The sequence below is a fragment of the Palaemon carinicauda genome, chromosome 30 (assembly GCF_036898095.1).
Source record: "Palaemon carinicauda isolate YSFRI2023 chromosome 30, ASM3689809v2, whole genome shotgun sequence".
NCBI classification, from domain to species: domain Eukaryota; kingdom Metazoa; phylum Arthropoda; class Malacostraca; order Decapoda; family Palaemonidae; genus Palaemon; species Palaemon carinicauda.
Window position 1 is genome coordinate 40,396,204 of NC_090754.1, and position 18,751 is coordinate 40,414,954.

Genomic DNA, 18,751 nt, shown 5'->3' on the forward strand with positions numbered 1-18,751 from the left:
ACGAAGCCTTGCAACTCTACCCAGCCTGACTACCGTGGTTAGTGAAGCCAGCCACAACGGCCGTAGCATGGGTCATGCAAGTCTGATTAGCTGGGCTATAAGGATAGCCAACCCAGGTGGTCTGTTCATCTTCAGCTGTCCTGGGTACTGGGGTAGTCAAGCCAACTTCCAGTGCCACAATACACGGCCTTGCAAATCTGCCTAGTGGGTTAGTCGAGCCAGCCACCAAGGGCCTGGCATAGGGCCATGCAACTCTGATCAACATTTCTAGAATAGCCTAGCTAGCCACATGGGTTGCAAGCCCATTCATCTCCAGCTGGGCCACAACATGGGGCCTTGCAACTCCTATCAGATTCCTCTTCCACCAATATTTTGGACTGGAAAAGCAGTAACACAATAGCAGCCAGAAGTTATGTAGCCCGAAAGTCAGTAAAGAACAATAGATGAGAGATTCAGTCGCTAGATCTCCAAATAGAACAGTCTAAGAAGACCAATCCAGCAATGACTGAACGCTTGGAGACCTGTATCGTGGATCAATCAGCTGGGATGACAAGTTTAAATTGGCGATCGTACGCTCACCACCCCGCTCCTCCTGCTAGGTTTTGTCTCTAGAACCATTTGAAGAGGGAAAAGGACAAGGGCAGCACTGTCATCCCGTAAAAAGTTACACATGGATGGATGGTATCAACGATAACCGGTGTGGGAACACCTGTACCACATACCTAAATGTATTCTCAGGGAAGGAGACTTTCCCAATTACAGAACCTTGTCTTACATATAAGGCAGGAACGTACCGAGATCGTCTGCCCAGGTGGATACATTCTTGGTACTCCTGGTGATTGAAAGTTCTTCGTAGCCATGAAGACACCAAAGTGTCCAGTGAATTCCTGGGGGTAGGCAAAGAACAAGAGTGGCTGCCAACATCCGGATACCGCTAACTAAAACATATTTCCGCTTACGGAATCAATGCCTTATTTTTTACACTACAGAAAATACAGTTTGGTAATAAAATCAACTTTTTCATTCACTTTTATTATGAAGTTTGAATACACCCAGTCAAAAAAAAAACTAAAACCACTGATACATTGCTGATCTTGTGTTATATGTTTTGCTTCAATGAAGGAAAAATAATGAATAATCACTATATCCAAAAGCAAATACTGTAACCTTAAATACCAGTAAGCTTATTTTTTTTTTAAATCAAGCAATACCATATGATTTACAGTGACGTTACACTAAACAATAAAGCCGTCAAGAATATGATAGCTAATGTAAATGCTAAAAATAAGAAAATTGCATGATTGAAGGAATCTACCCATGCCCTTTAATTCAAGCCCTGCAAAACTAAAAGTATAAGGTCCAGTTTTAGCATTAAAATTTACTTCAGCTGGTTTTAATTTCAAAGTAAGCACTTGTACACTTAATTATTTTATGATTAATTAAAGCTAAATTTGAAAGTTTTGCAGTACACTAAATCTGGAAAGTCACACTGCAATTGAATAATCATTATAATCATACTGAAGATGTAATCATATAATTAAGGTTCATTTTTTACTGTCAATATACCCTGGAATTAGTTACTGTATATGAAAATAGTCAAAACTGGCAAAATAGCCAGACTCCCATTATGAATGGAACATAATTACTGCATACTATTATTAAAAAATATTTCTAAGGATCCCTAACACATAACAAACATATTAAACAATTTCCAGTAGCATTGTGTTATCAGTTGTAGCCGAGCAAAAGACTCTGCCGCATCTATGATGACTGTTTTTGACAATAGGTGATATATGTGTATTAAAAATATTATCTAGTTAACTGATGTGGCCCTTTTTCATCTTGATCCATTCAAAATATAAACTTAAACACCTGTAATCCAACAGAACTAAGTGGTTCTGCATTACAAACTAGCATAATTTGTTTTTTGTACACATTACAATCCAATCTGTATAGATTCAATACTACACTTCGTCTACAATTTCTAGAAAGCAAATTATACAAAATTCTTTGTACCACTCATGAAATAACTTTAGACAATCACTTCAAAAGAAAACCTTTTTTTTTTCACCAGAATATTCTATAAATTAGTATATTTCATTTGATTTTTGACAATGTTTGCAATAACACGTCATCAAATAATTCACGCGGGCTGTTCAAGAATCCCTGATACTTGCATTGCATTTCATTCAGATAATCTTTCAGTTTGCTTTGGCTGCTTGCCGCCGAAGGAGGATATATATTTTCTCTTTTATCCAGTCTTTGTTGTAAGGTGCGTAAGTATTGGTGCTCTTCTGGTATCTGGAAAAAAAGTGATAAGAATTTTTTAAATGAAAAAGAGAAAAATATGAGGCTAAACAGCTTTTTTTTTTAAACAAAATAATTTTAAAAACTTCATTTTCACATTTATAGACTCACACAGGACTCGTCTGGACCCAATTAGAGAATAGCCTCATGGGCCCCAGGACTGGATTATATATATATATAGCTCAAATTCATAAATCCAATCTGAATTCAATCAGAAATGAAGGGTAACCTTTAGAGAAAGTTGTACAACTAGGTAAGAAAAGCCCAGAGGGGACAGACTTCTTTTTTAAGTAAAAGGTAGGGAGGAATGCAGTTGAGGGTAACAGGGTCAAGTGAATAGGAAAATTATCAACTAGACCACTGAATAAAAACAATAGATCCTCATGAGGCTGCCCAAAAGTGTTTGATGTCTAAATTAAATTTCACTGGGATTTTGATAACCAGTAAAGACTAAGCTTGGCCTTGATTTTTGTCCCAATCACTCCAAAATCTAGTCAAATTGTCTCACCAAATTTCATGTTTTGAGTAAATAGTTATTAAGTTTTGCGACTATTTTTTTTTTACCTTAACTTCTGACGCAATCACTCCCCAAAATCTAATCAAATTGTCCTTGGATCATGACCATTCATTCCACCAAATTTCATGAAATTCGGTCAAATAGTTTTTTAGTTATGCGAATCACAGACACAGCCAGACATACAAACATATGACTAAACATAACCTTCACAACGTAAGTTGGTGAATGTAATCAATAGTATGACCTGTGTAGTTTCTGCTTTAAGGGACTGGGTCACGTACACCATTCAGAAAACTTATTAGTTAAGTAAGCCATTCAAGAACATTCCTTTCCGGTTGAATATTGCCACAATCCAATAATGGCTTTGATCAGTTCCAGTTGCTGTCAAGACTCGTTATTGCATAAACAATCAATAAAGGAACAGCAACTTTAATGGTAGAAGCTTTGGCAGTTTTATCAACATCTTTACCTATTGTATTTTTAATAATCATAAAGTGCTCGAGTGCTTGGACGAGGATTAAAACTGGTAGACGAGAATGACCATGAATGGGAGGTAAATCAGTTGTTGTTTGCGGATGATACTGTACTGGTTGCAGACACAGAAGAGAAGCTTGGCCGATTAGTGACAGAATTTGGAAGGGTGTGTGAGAGAAGGAAGTTGAGAGTTAATGTGGGTAAGAATAAGGTTATGAGATGTACGAGAAGGAAAGGTGGTGCAAGGTTGAATGTCATGTTGAATGGAGAGTTACTTGAGGAAGTGGATCAGTTTAAGTACTTGGGGTCTGTTGTTGCAGCAAATGGTGGAGTGGAAGCAGATGTACGTCAGAGAGTGAATGAAGGTTGCAAAGTGTTGGGGGCAGTTAAGGGAGTAGTAAAAAATAGAGGCTTGGGCATGAATGTAAAAAGAGTTCTATAAGAGAAAATGATTGTACCAACTGTGATGTATGGATCGGAGTTGTGGGGAATGAAAGTGACGGAGAGACAGAAATTGAATGTGTTTGAGATGAAGTGTCTAAGGAATATGGCTGGTGTATCTCGAGTAGATAGGGTTAGGAACGAAGTGGTGAGAGTGAGAACGGGTGTAAGAAATGAGTTAGCAGCTAGAGTGGATATGAATGTGTTGAGGTGGTTTGGCCATGTTGAGAGAATGGAAAATGGCTGTCTGCTAAAGAAGGTGATGAATGCAAGAGTTGATGGGAGAAGTACAAGAGGAAGGCCAAGGTTTGGGTGGATGGATGGAGTGAAGAAAGCTCTGGGTAATTGGAGGATAGATGTGAGAGAGGCAAGAGAGCGTGTTAGAAATAGGAATGAATGGCGAGCGATTGTGACGCAGTTCCGGTAGGCCCTGCTGCTGCCTCCGATGCCTTAGATGACCGCGGAGGTAGCAGCAGTAGGGTATTCAGCATTATGAAGCTTCATCTGTGGTGGATAATGTGGGAGGGTGGGCTGTGGCACCCTAGCAGTACCAGCTGAACTCGGTTGAGTCCCTTGTTAGGCTGGAGGAACGTAGAGAGTAGAGGTCCCCTTTTTTGTTTTGTTTCTTTTGTTGATGTTGGCTACCCCCCAAAATTGGGGGAAGTGCCTTGGTATATGTATGTACTGTATGTATGTATAAAGTGTTGAATTTATTGCATATAACTCTGCACTGAAAAGCATGGTTTTATATAATGAAGAGACTTTTTAATAAGTAATAAACAGTGTCGCAGCAAATCCTACTCCAGATGGTCTAAAAATATATAAATACCTATAAAAATTGTAGTGTAAAAATTTAAATGTTTAAAGTTCTATAGTATTGTTTAGGATCAACACTTGGTGTGAAAGCAGGTGTCATGGATAGAAGTAATAATATTAACAAAATAAATATAAATAGGAAAATTGTATGTTGAAGATTGCATCACCTTTTTATAAGGTCGGCATCCTTTCATCAACAAACCTATGATGATAATTTTCTTTCTGGAAGCACTATAAGCATGCCGTGCTTTTGCCAAATATGAGCATAAAGGGACGACAAAGAAATGAGAGAGGAAGGAAAAAGCTAAGAAAACCACAGTTTGGACAAATTTAGTTTCAAACCAGACTCTTCTCCCCTTCAGGCAACAAACACCTATCCAAAATCTTGCCATATCAGTGACGAAGAGAAGTACTTGCCAACTTCCCCTTTGGCTATCACTTGTACTAATCACGGACTTATGTTTAATCAGTTCCCTTTGGTCTCTGCTACCTATATGTTCAATAATATTGCTTTGCTTATACTTATTGTCCCTTGTAATTTTCTGTAAGGCAACAGTATGCCCGAAGTGACCTTGAAATATTATTTCATTTGTAATTTTTGTGCTTTCCATTTTGGTCTATTAATGACTTACCAATCTTATTTTACTTAGTGAACTTAATATTAATTCAAACTCATTTTTTTAACCCCCACATGATTGATTTCTTAATTAAATTGTAAATAACCAAGCACAGAATATCACTACCATTTTGATCTTTATTTCCAAAATGGAAAACTAAAAAGATTTCATGAGACGTGTCATATATCTCATTTCATAGGATTAAGTTCAATTAGCTGAATGATATTGGTGCTTTTATTGGAATAGATTAGTACCACATTAGTCTTTGACCTGCATACTACACCCAAACTAATGTCACAAGAAATATGCAAGATAGAAAGACAAAATGTAGAATATATGGAGCCATTAGCCATGCCTCATGTTAAGCTGTCTTATGCGATCGCCTTTTGTTAAGAAATGAGGTAAATAAATAATTTTTTTTTTTATTCATTATAATTTAGGTCTATCAATTCATTGGAGAATTGATAAAATATTACTTATTATTGGCTATATAGGAACACATATTTGAGTTTATGGGTGTCTAGGCTATTTTCTGATGGGTTAATTCAATTATATTTAAATCTTGGATCCAATTAATACATTCTTAAATAGCACGGACTTAATTCCATTGACACATGTAATCATAATTTAAAATGAAGGTTTACAACTATGAAAATGGTCAAGACACGACATAGTCTTTCCTAAACATTTATAGAAATTTTATCAATGGAATTAGTTACGGTCAATATCTTGATAATAGTGTACACCTAGCCTGCATGAAACTGCCAATACAATTCCAATTCAAACTTGCCGACAATTCTAATATAATTTTCTCAAACTAGACCTAAACAGCAATGCCTCATTCACATTTTTGGTGTTGATAGCAGTCATAAAGCTAAAATTGAATACACTACATTCATCCACTTTTTGTTAATCCTAATGTCTTGGCAAATTAGATATTTTAGAACAACAACTTGAATCTCTCCCAAAATAAATATTTAAATCACAAATACTGCACTGCAAAAATCTTTTTAATTGTAATTACTCATACTGCTGGTATGCCTCTGTGCAGTGTAACCTGGTACAAATTTATCCAGTGCTACATCCCTACACAATTCTTTATTCAACATTATGAAAAATGCATGCATATCAAGCATAAATGCATCTAATGCCAAGATGTCTACAAACAATTGGCTCAAAAACAAATTATAGCTCAGTACTTACACAAGGCAAGAGAGATCTGCCAGTTGGTCTATGAAGTCAAAAAGTTGTGATATATCGTAAGTGATGCTTGGAGTGTTGGGGTTCATCCTCTTGAGGTGTTCCTCGTAGATTTTACAAACACCTGCTTATGAGTGGTGAAAACAAATAGGCCAGAATTAAAATGGGTAGTATTAACTATTTTGAATCATGGACAAAGAAATGAGTGTATACAGTAATAAAATGAACTTTTTTTAAATTTGAATAAAATATGTAGATTTCTACTAATGTTGTATGCTATAACTGAATTTCAATGATGAAATATTTTACAGAAAGTCCAAAAGTTCCAGGAACTAACAGGTCACTTTCAATAAGAATACATTGCATTATATTGCATATTCTTGAAAACAAATGAAAATGGTATATTACTGATAACATTGTTAATAGTTATCAACTGCAATCCGAAAACTAGTAAAGGTATGCACAAAGAAAATCATTGTCCTTTTTTTAATGGCAAAAAGATACCGAAGTTTACTTACTTTTTCTGGGAAAGGAAACCCCTAAATGTGTTTGGTATGTAAAAACAGATAATGCAAAAAGAAATTTGATTACTGTGTTTGATGTAAATTAATAAAAAAAAAAAAAGCCTACTTATGGGTAGATCATCCAAAATATAAAAGGTAAGAATGTGAAAAAATATCAGTTTGAGTAACCATAAAGTCTCCTTTCCAATTTTCTGCCCCACAGGAAAATCAATCTACCTACTTTCCCAGTAGTTATTTCAAAAGTTCGCTAAACACACAACGTCATACACTTCACGAATAATGCACTAATGTAATTCAAGTTAAATGGCATGAATAAGGATTTGTGCACATTAAAAACAATATTTAGGATTCTTTGTAGTTTCTCTTTTGCCTCCTGTTGCATCACTTTCTCCATTTCCTAAAACTTTTGTTTGTTCTCTTTGGTTGTCCCCTTAAATGCCTACCTTTTTTTTGTTTGCTTTACACCTTTTCCTAGTATTAATAACCTCTTTCAAATACAAATACCTCAGGTAATTTGTAAATAAAGAGATGTACCACTTATGTTCTCATTAAACTACCTTGTTTTAACAATAACAACTTTAAGAGTGACCAGTGCTAATAAAAGTTTTAAAATTACTTTAAAGATCTTAACTTCATACCTATAATTTTTCAACTATATATGTATTGAAAAGACAGTTCATGTTGCAAGGTAATATATAAAATTACTTCAAAATAAGGACAAAAAGAAAATATGGAACATTTTATAAGAGTAAACTCAAAAAATCTTTGTTTTTTAGAGCTTCACAGCTACTACTACTGATCTCTTGCTTTATTTGGCACATCACAAAATAGCAAATATTTTTAGCTACAAAATTTAGGTCCAAATAGACATTTCTTTCAACCTCTTCTCATGTTTCCTTTTGCAATTCGACTTCCCTTCACCTTGTAATAGTTTTAACTTCCCAATTAACCTTATGAGATTCTGATATGTAAATGACATAATCCATCAATATGTAAATGACATAATCCATCAATCTTTTTATAAGCTGAAAATAACTCCTCATTCTGACCCTTTTTTTGATTGTTTTTCATTTGAAGCAAACCACAATAAATTACAATCGTTCAGCTTTAAAATATTATGACCAGCATTAGTCTACCATAATCAGTCAGTTTGTGATTTTCTCAGGTGTTAAGAACAAATAATTCAAGGCAAGTCCTATGAAAGTAGAGATGTAACTTGGTAGTCTTGATTAAAGTACAGTACTTCATTAAAAAAAAAAATATATATATATATATATATATATACTGTATATATATATATATATATATATATATATATATATATATATATATATATATATATATATATATATACAGTATATATATATATATATATATATATATATATATATATATATATATATATATGTATATATATGTGTGTATATATATATATATATATATATATATATATATATATATATATATATATATATATATACACATATACATATATATATATATATATATACATATACATATATGTATATACATATATATATATATATATATATATATATATATATATATATATATATATATATATATATATATATATATATATATATCTAGATTTTTCTAAGTTCAGCCAAGAATATTCACATTTACTGTATTCTATGAACATCACAATATTCACATTGCTTCTCTGAAAGCTTGATTTATCAACATTTTACCGATAATTTTTTTAAAATTCCTAATTTCTTTCCTTTCAATAGCCTCTAGTAAAGTGATGAGACGCACCAGCAGTTAATGGGCAAGATTCGAAGCTGAGAGGCATCAGAGGGTTTTGGTCGTTCAGTCTCTGTGTCAGATCGGGTTGAAACTCAATCCTTCAGATTGTTAGGCATTTCAATGGATTTCAAGATGTATTCTTCTAGATTAGTTTTAGTGCATTTTAAGATATCTTCCTCTATAGATTGTTCAAGGGAATTTTATATTATAGATTCTAAAAGATTGTCTACCTACAACCTATATCAAAGGCTGGAACAAGCTTGGATAACATTGTTAAATTTTTTGCTTCCTTTTTTTTTCTTATAAAAACTTTCAACATTAGCCTTTAAGGGATTTAGATCCATGCTTAATTCTGTATTCAAGGATCTGGGATTAGATCTCTCCATTTCAGGTATTACAGAGGATGCATTAGGGCTTTAGTATTTAAAGGACTCCAGAAGTCAGTATATATTTTTTGAATTTGGTTAGCCTTTCACTAAAAGATCTCAAAGCTATAAGCACTATCTCTTAAGGTAGGCTTTGGAAGCATACGATTTTGTCTCTTTGTCTTGTCGGTTGTGTTCAGACATTTCCAGATTGTTTGCTTATTACTAAACATTAGGATATCTTCCCCTGGTTTTGTTAGCAATTACTGCATGGAGTATATAAGAGGATTATTTCTGGGAGGTCATTCCCTTTGCGTATCATGTCAGAGGGCACTACGGATTTAAATAATCGTTGTAAAGAGTGTGTTTCCCTCACGATACCTCTCATGGAAAAGTATCCATCTTACCAATCAAGTTAACTCGCTGTTAGTTCTCGGGAAAAGCCTGGGAAGACCAGCATAGTTTATTATAGTGAGGATAAGGGCAATAATGACACCTCCACATTTAGATACTCAACATATTCAAGCCAACGTTTGATAATGATGAGCTTTATAAGCTCTTGACATTGCTAGTTCCCTTTGTTGAATTTCAGGAAGTCCAGTGAGTCCTCTCTTAAAAGCCGTAAGCCAAACCTAACCTAACTCCCCAAGTTGAGTTTAATGTTAAGTGTTTCTTTCAGTAAGGGTTCTGAATAGCCTCTCACAGAGCCTCAAATTCTTCAATTACTTTAGGCCTGTCTGGTCCTAAACCCTTGCAGGGCCACAATCCTAGTCGCTCTATTAAACAACTAGATTGCGAGGCAAAAGACCAAGTGGCTAGTCTGGATCCTAGTATTCCTCAACTTGTTAACGTACGCACTCCTGAATGTTCACTGCGCCTTCCAGAGACGAGTTCCTTTTCTAGTCTTGAATTCTTTAATTACTTTAGATCCTTCTGTAACTGAACCTTGCCTTTCTGCATCCCTAATCACTCTATTAGACATCTAGATTGCGAAGCAGACCAAGTATGCAACTGGATCCTTATATCCTTCCTCTTGCTTAAGCAAGATGGTTTTATTTTTGGGGGGAGCTAGTTTCATATCGTAGACGCTCTTAAATTTTCAATAAATTGAATCTTTGTAAATATTTTTGTTGATGACGTATCTGGTAAAGTTGGGCAACTACATCACATTCCAAATGACAGTGGATTTTCAATTGCTTGCAAGTTCACCCATTAGCTTATCACCTGATTACTTTAGTTTGGTAAATTCTAATGGGAGTGTGTTTATTACCCTCACGGATCTGGCTGTAAAGGAGACGTAAAATTCCAAGTGGGGTATATTTGTATTCATTGAAGAACTTTAGTTAAATAAAATAAAAAGTTTAATTCACAAGTAGTACATCGCTATTATTTTAGAGTTGACATCACATGGGATATGTCATCGTCAATGAACCTCCACATGGGCTCATCACTAACATGCCAATTAGGCACAGCACTAATATGCCAGTTTGAAACAATGGTGTACATACAGTACTACTGAAATCTTATGACAAAACTACCTTATAAACTCTCAATTCTCTCTTCTTTTTTTTCTGGTGGATAAGTGTCTTTTAATCAATATCACTATTACAAAGCATGGCCACTAATTAGTTTTGTTTAGTCTCTATGTCTTTGGTGCCTCAAAGACATTGTGATTTGTATCAGTCTAGTCTGTTACCTAAGTTACCTAGATAGTAGGTTGGCCAGGGCACCAGCCACCCGTTGAGATACTACCGCGAGAGAGTTATTGGGTCCCTTGACTGGCCAGACAGTACTGCATTGGATCCCTATCTCTGGTTACAGCTCATTCTGTCTTTGCCTACACCTACACCAAATAGTCTGGCATAATCTTTCCACATTCTCCTCTGTCCTCATACACCTGACAAAACTGAGATTACCAAACACTTCTTTCAGGGAGTTATCTACTGCATTGTAATTGTTCAGTGGTTACTTTCCTCTTGGTAAGGGTAGAAGAGACTTTTAGTCATGGTAAGCAGCTCTTCTAGGAAAAGGTCACTTCAAAATCAAACCATTGTTCTCTAGTCTTGCATAGAGCCATAGTCTCTGTACCATGGCCTTTCACTGTCTTGGATTAGAGTTCTCTTGCTCTAGGGTACACTTGGGCACAGTGTTGTATCTTCTTTATCTTCTTGTATTTTCAAGTTTTTATAGTTTATATACGAAAAATCTAACTTAATATTGTTACTGTTCTTAAAATATTTTATTTTGATTGTATTACTTTTTTGGAATGTTTTCAGTTTTCCATACTGGGCTATTTATCCCTCTTAAGTGTCCTTGGGCTTATAGCATCTTCCTTTTCCAACTAGGGTTGTAGCCAAATGTCTAATAATAATAATAATAATAATAATAATAATAATGCTGGTAGCCTGGAACCCTATAATCCTCTCAATAACTTAAGTACTGTACAGTACCTCCAAACCTCTGCTTATCCTTTATGTGCGGATAGTCTAGATATTTTAGTACTCACACTCATGAAATAAGCCCTCTTTACCTCCTATCATTCTAACCATTTGACATGTTTTGGCAGATGTTAAACAAGTTAAGGATTTCTGGAAACAGCAGGACGACGCTAATAGGAACAAAAGGAATAGTTCATAGATTTGTGGTACCTGTTGTCTGAGTGCTCAAGAAGGTTGCTGTACAAAGCCATTCTTTCTCAAAGGTGATCCATTCAAACCCATTTGTGATACATCTGACCACATGGAGACTAAGCTCCTTGTAACAATTTCAAGCTACATTTGGTATATTGATACAACGAACTACTTGCTGATCTGGAGAGCAACTAAAGCCATTGAGTAGTGTGTTATGCATTACTTTAGCAAGTTTGCCAACTTTGTTTTTTATATGAATTTGAAATTTTGGTGTGGCTCTTCTTTTTTTTTTTTTTTTTTTTTTTTGGGGGGGGGGGGAATTGTATTGTACCCTTTTTATGCTATGTATCATGCCTGACAAGCATGAAGGAGACTTCTCATGGCAGTGTACAGGCCAATTACAGGAATAAAGGTAAGGAACTGTTATATGTATTACTTATTGTTTACTAGTACTATATAAGTGTAGATATACTACTGTATAGGTTAAAGGTATTTGTACGTGTAGGGTAAAGTATTATTATTATCATTATTAATTGCTAAGCTACAACCCTAGTTGGAAAAGAAGAATGCTATAAGCCCTTGGGCTTCAACAGAAAATAGCCCAGTGAGAAAAGGAAACAAGGAAAAAAAAAATATTTTAAGAACAGTAACATTAAAATGAATATCTCCTATATAAATTATGAAAACTTTAACAAAACAAGAGGAAGAGAAATTAGATAGAATAGTGTGTCCGAGTGTACCCTCAAGCAAGAGAACTCTAACCCGAGACAGTGGAAGACCATGGTACAGAGGCTATGGCACTACCCAAGACTAGAGAACAATGGTTTGATTTTGGAGTGACCTTCTCCTAGGGGCTGCTTACCATAGCTAAAGAGTCTCTTCTACCCTTACCAAGAGGAAAGTAGCCACTGAACAATTGCAGTACATACAGTAGTCAACCCCTTGTGTGAAGAAGAACCGTTTGGTAATTTATGAATGGTAAAGGATTATTTTCGTTCTTTTTTTAAAACATATACAGTACATATAGTACATTATGTATATAAATCCAACTTCCAACGAAAATTGACTTACGACACAGTGTAGGAACGGATCCCCACCATAACTCGAGAATCTCCTGTATAGGGTTTTAACTTGATAATTAATTTGGTATTAATCAAGAGTATCATTTAGATCAAGAACTACTACGGTATTCAGAGACAAGCTGCAATCTGGTAATTTAAATTACTTTAGTAAACAATCTGGAGTCTCATATTTCAAACTGTATTTGGAGAGGGTTTGTTAAAAGTAATCAAGACCAGGTTAATAATTCTTAACCATGGAATATTGCTTTTATTAAATTCATCTTATCTCTTTCCCACATTGGCATCCCACCCCCAGGCACTGTGTGGTAAGCAGCAATAAGCACATCAGGGGAGGTTAATAGAAATAAACACAATTTCGACTTTGAAACTGAAAGGACAAAGAGAGACTGATGCCTCAGTTCTGGGCTTCTTACCACTAGATTGTTCCTTCCTTTACTAAGGGTATATGTGTATTGAAGGGAAAGAAAATAAGTGATTTTTTTTTACGGGGAAATGTCAATTAAACCGATCTTCTAGAGAAGTAATATGAAGATCAGGAGAGGATAAAAAAAGAAATTTTATTATTAAAATTCCATTTTTGCCTTCTTTCAGACCAAAACTTGTCTCAAGTCAAATAGTGTGTCATGTTTTTATGTTGACCAGGCTGACATGAATCTTTTTATACAGTAGTTTATATATGATATATCTGTTTTTAACGTTGTTAATAGTTTATACATGACATATCTGTTTTGACGTTGTTACTGTTTTTAAAATGATTTATTGTTAATTTGTTCTCATCATTTATTTATTTCCTTATTTCCTTTCCTCACTGGGCTATTTTTCCCTATTGGAGCCCTTGGGCTAATACCATCTTGCTTTTCCAACTAGGGTTGTAGCTTGGCTAGTAATAATAATAACAATAATAATAATAATAATAATAATAATATTTTTGTTCAAATCCATTCTTTGGTAATGAAGGAAAACATTTCATCAGAAACAAAAATTTCTTTGTCTGATAAGAGCCGTTCACTACATATAAATAAGGACATTCATGGTAGTGTTCTTAATTTGTTTTGTGGCGTTAGAATTCAAAATTGTCATCTGTTTACAAATGCAATGTCATTTCTGATTACAAATTTGGTCACAGAAGGTGAAAAAGAATTCTATCCCCATCTAATGAAAACGTTGAAGGTCAAAATTCATGATATTGGAAGCGCACTTACATCTTTTAATTTTTACAAAAATACTTTTATGGAAAAGATTTTAGGAGCAGCTCAATGGAGTACCAAGTTGGTTTTTGCTAAAAATGATCTTATTGAGATTGCTGGCTCTAGGTCCTACAGTGGCTGTTGGGGATGTGGTCTAATAACATTTTGGAGTGGTTAATTTATGATTTTATTAATTTATAAAAAATTCTAGTTTTAGTTACATGTCAAGATCATACAAATGGGTAATTAGAGATAAAGTAGTATCTAGTATACCATACTTCAAAATGTATTTTGAGATGGATTGTTACTAATAATCTTGACCAGGCGAGTCTAGAATTTTAAATGACCTGTCTTTATCAGTGTGTGGAAGTCAGCAATATGAACATCACAGGAGGTTCACAGAAATAAATATGAGTTTTATTAATAAAAAAAAAATTTCTTCACTAGCCTGATGTTCACATAGTACATGCCCACCCTCCTAACTGATTTGTGGTGTCAAGAGAGAGGTACTCTTTCAACTTTAAGACAAAGACAAAGAGCCTTTGGCATGTCACAGCTTTGCTTCTTGCCCATTAACAGTTAGCGTATCTCAATACTTTATTGGACACATGAGTCTATTGAAAGGAAAGAAAATGGGAAATTTTTTAATTTTAAAGGTAAATGTCATTATAATGACAAATTCGTAGATAATATGTTATTTTCCTTAGTAAAATAAATTTTTGAATATACTTACCCGTTGATCATGTAGCTGCAGCTCTGCTGCCCGACAGAAAAAACCTACGGGCGGAATACGCCAGCGATCGCTATACAGGTGGGGGTGTACATCAACAGCGCCATCTGTCGAGTAGGTACTCAAGTACTTCTTGTCAACAAAGAACCAATTTTCTCCTCGGTCCACTGGGTCTCTATGGGGAGGAAGGGCGGGTCCTTTAATTCATGATCAACGGGTAAGTATATTCAAAAATTTATTTTACTAAGGAAAATAACATTTTTCAATATTAATCTTACCCGTTGATCATGTAGCTGATTCACACCCAGGGGGGTGGGTGGAGACCAGCATACATGTTAACATTAGAAGCTAAGTATTCCGTATTTCATTTTAGCAGTTATTCAAAATAACAAACAAAATTAATAAGTACCTGGTAAGGAAGTCGACTTGAACAATTACTCTGCCTTTTTAAGTACGTCTTCCTTACTGAGCCTCGCGATCCTCTTAGGATGCTGAGCGACTCCTAGGTGCTGAAGTATGAAGGGCTGCAACCCATACTAAAGGACCTCATCACAACCTCTAATCTAGGCGCTTCTCAAGAAAAGAATTTGACCACCCGCCAAATCAACCAGGATGCGAAAGGCTTCTTAGCCTTCCGTACAACCCAAAAACAACAATAAAAACATTTCAAGAGAAAGATTAAAAAAGGTTATGGGATTATGGGAATGTAGTGGTTGAGCCCTCACCTACTACTGCACTCGCTGCTACGAATGGTCACAGGGTGTAGCAGTTCTCGTAAAGAGACTGGACATCTATAAGGTAAAATGATGCGAACACTGACTTGCTTCTCCAATAGGTTGCATCCATTACACTATGCAGAGATCTGTTTTGTTTGAAGGCCACTGAAGTTGCGACAGCTCTAACTTCATGTGTCCTTACCTTCAGCAAAGCATGGTCTTCCTCATTCAGATGAGAATGAGCTTCTCTAATCAAAAGTCTGATGTAATAAGAAACTGCGTTCTTCGACATCGGTAAAGCAGGTTTCTTAATAGAGCACCATAAAGCTTCTGATTGTCCTCGTAATGGCTTCGTACGTCTTAAATAGTACTTAAGAGCTCTTACTGGGCATAGTACTCTCTCTTGTTCGTTTCCAACCAAACTGGACAGACTTGGAATCTCGAACGATTTGGGCCAAGGACGAGAAGAGTTCGTTTTTAGCTAAAAAACCAAGCTGTAAGGAACATGTAGCCGTTTTAGATGTAAATCCTATGTTCCTGCTGAAGGCGTGTATCTCACTGACTCTTTTAGCTGTTGCTAAGCAGACGAGGAAAAGAGTCTTCAAAGTGAGATCTTTAAAAGAGGCTGATTGAAGCGGTTCGAACCTTGCTGACATCAGGAACCTTAAAACCACGTCTAAGTTCCAACCTGGTGTGGCCAACCGACGCTCCTTCGAGGTCTCAAAAGACTTAAGGAGGTCCTGTAGATCTTTGTTGTTGGAAAGATCTAAGCCTCTGTGGCGGAAGACTGCTGCCAACATGCTTCTGTAACCTTTGATCGTAGGAGCTGAAAGGGATCTTACCTTCCTTAGGTGTAAAAGGAAGTCAGCTATCTGAGTTACAGAGGTACTGGTTGAGGATACTGAATTCGCCTTGCACCAGCTTCGGAAGACTTCCCATTTTGACTGGTAGACCTTGAGAGTGGTTGTCCTCCTTGCTCTGGCAATCGCTCTGGCTGCCTCCTTCGAAAAGCCTCTAGCTCTTGAGAGTCTTTCGATAGTCTGAAGGCAGTCAGACGAAGAGCGTGGAGGCTTGGGTGTACCTTCTTTACATGCGGCTGACGCAGAAGGTCCACTCTTAGAGGAAGAGTCCTGGGAACGTCTACTAGCCATTGCAGTACCTCGGTGAACCATTCTCTCGCGGGCCAGAGGGGAGCAACCAACGTCAACCTTGTCCCTTCGTGAGAGGCGAACTTCTGCAGTACCTTGTTGACAATCTTGAACGGGGGGAACGCATAAAGGTCTAGATGGGACCAATCCAGAAGAAAGGCATCTATGTGAACTGCTGCTGGGTCCGGAATCGGTGAGCAATAATTTGGGAGCCTCTTGGTCATCGAGGTAGCGAACAGATCTATGGTGGGCTGACCCCACAAGGCCCATAGTCTGTTGCAAACATTCTTGTGAAGGGTCCATTCTGTTGGGATGATCTGACCCTTCCGGCTGAGGCGGTCTGCCATGACATTCATGTCGCCTTGAATGAACCTCGTTACTAGAGATATTTTTCGATCTCTTGACCAGGTGAGGAGGTCCCTTGCGATCTCGAACAACGTCATCGAATGAGTCCCTCCTTGCTTGGAGATGTACGCCAAGGCTGTGGTGTTGTCGGAGTTCACTTCCACCACCTTGCCTAGAAGGAGGGACTTGAAGCTTCTCAAGGCCAGATGAACTGCCAGTAGCTCCTTGCAGTTGATGTGCAGTGCTCTATGATCCGAATTCCACGTGCCCGAGCATTCCCGACCGTCCAGTGTCGCACCCCAGCCCGTGTCCGATGCGTCCGAGAAGAGAAGGTGGTCGGGGGTCTGAACAGCCAGTGGTAGACCTTCCCTGAGCAGAATGTTGTTCTTCCACCAAGTCAGAGCAGACTTCATCTTCTCGGAGATAGGAACTGAGACCGCTTCTAGCGTCATGTCCTTTCTCCAGTGAGCAGCTAGGTGATACTGAAGGGGTCGGAGGTGGAGTCTCCCTAACGCGATGAACTGGTCCAGCGATGAAAGCGTCCCTATCAGACTCATCCACTGTCTGACTGAACACCGGTTCTTCTTCAGCATGCTCTGGATGCATTCTTGGGCTTGACTGATTCTGGGGGCCGACGGAAAAGCCCGAAAAGCTTGACTCTGAATCTCCATACCTAGATATACTATAGTTTGGGATGGGACGAGTTGGGACTTTTCCATATTGACCAGGAGACCCAATTCCTTGGTCAGATCCAGAGTCCATTTTAGATTCTCCAGACAGCGACGACTTGACGCAGCTCTTAAAAGCCAGTCGTCCAAATAGAGGGAGGCTCTGATGTCTGCTAAATGCAGGAATTTGGCAATATTCCTCATCAGTTTGGTAAACACTAGAGGTGCCGTGCTTAGGCCAAAGCACAGGGCTTGGAACTGGTATACCACCTTCCCAAAAACGAACCTTAGAAAAGGTTGGGAATCTGGGTGGATGGGGACGTGAAAGTACGCGTCCTTTAGGTCTAACGAGACCATCCAGTCTTCCTTCCTGACCGATGCTAGAACCGACTTCGTCGTCTCCATGGTGAACGTCTGCTTGGTGACAAAGACATTCAGAGCACTGACGTCTAGCACCGGTCTCCACCCTCCTGTCTTCTTCGCCACTAAGAAGAGACGGTTGTAGAAGCCCGGGGATTGATGGTCCCGGACTATAACTACCGCTCCCTTTTGTAGCAAGAGACACCTCTTGCTGTAAAGCTAGCCTCTTGTCCTCCTCTCTGTACCTGGGAGAGAGGTCGATGGGAGTTGTTGCTAGAGGGGGCTTGCGCAAGAATGGAATCCTGTACCCCTCTCTGAGTAACTTCACAGACTGTGCGTCTGCACCCCTGTTCTCCCAGGCCTGCCAGTAGTTCTTGAGCCTGGCTCCCACTGCTGTCTGAAGAAGGTGGCAGTCAGACTCTGCCTTTTGAGGACTTGGAACCCTTCTTCTTGTTGCCACGTTGACTAACGGCACGAGTACCTCCTCTGCTGGAGGTTCTGCCACGAAAGGGTGGAATGAACCTAGACGCTGGTGTGTCCATCCTAGGTCTAGGCACGGAAGGTAAAGCTGTGACTTTACGTGCGGATGACGCCACCAGGTCATGAGTGTCTTTCTGGATCAACGAGGCGGCAATCCCCTTGATCAACTCTTCAGGAAAGAGACACTTCGATAGCGGAGCAAACATCAGTTCTGACTTCTGACATGGGGTGACTCCCGCCGACAAGAAGGAGCAAAGGTGATCCCGCTTCTTGAGAACTCCAGACACGAAAGAAGCCGCAAGCTCGCCAGACCCATCCCGTATGGCTTTGTCCATGCAGGACATGATGAGCATGGCAGAATCCTTATCCGAAGG

At 37.6% G+C, this 18,751-nt stretch overlaps 1 protein-coding gene across 1 annotated transcript in view; it reads right to left on the bottom strand.

Moving 5' to 3' along the window:
* Positions 1-1,016: 1,016 nt before the first annotated feature.
* e(r) (enhancer of rudimentary) overlaps positions 1,017-18,751 on the bottom strand; it is a 58,498-nt gene continuing 40,763 nt past the window's right edge. Inside the window, exons 3-4 of the mRNA XM_068353675.1 lie at positions 6,376-6,496; positions 1,017-2,301 (exon numbers count right to left, since the gene is read on the bottom strand). Coding sequence (XP_068209776.1) covers positions 2,202-2,301; positions 6,376-6,496 — 221 coding nt within the window. The 3' untranslated portion in view covers positions 1,017-2,201. The remainder of the gene's footprint in view (positions 2,302-6,375; positions 6,497-18,751) is intronic.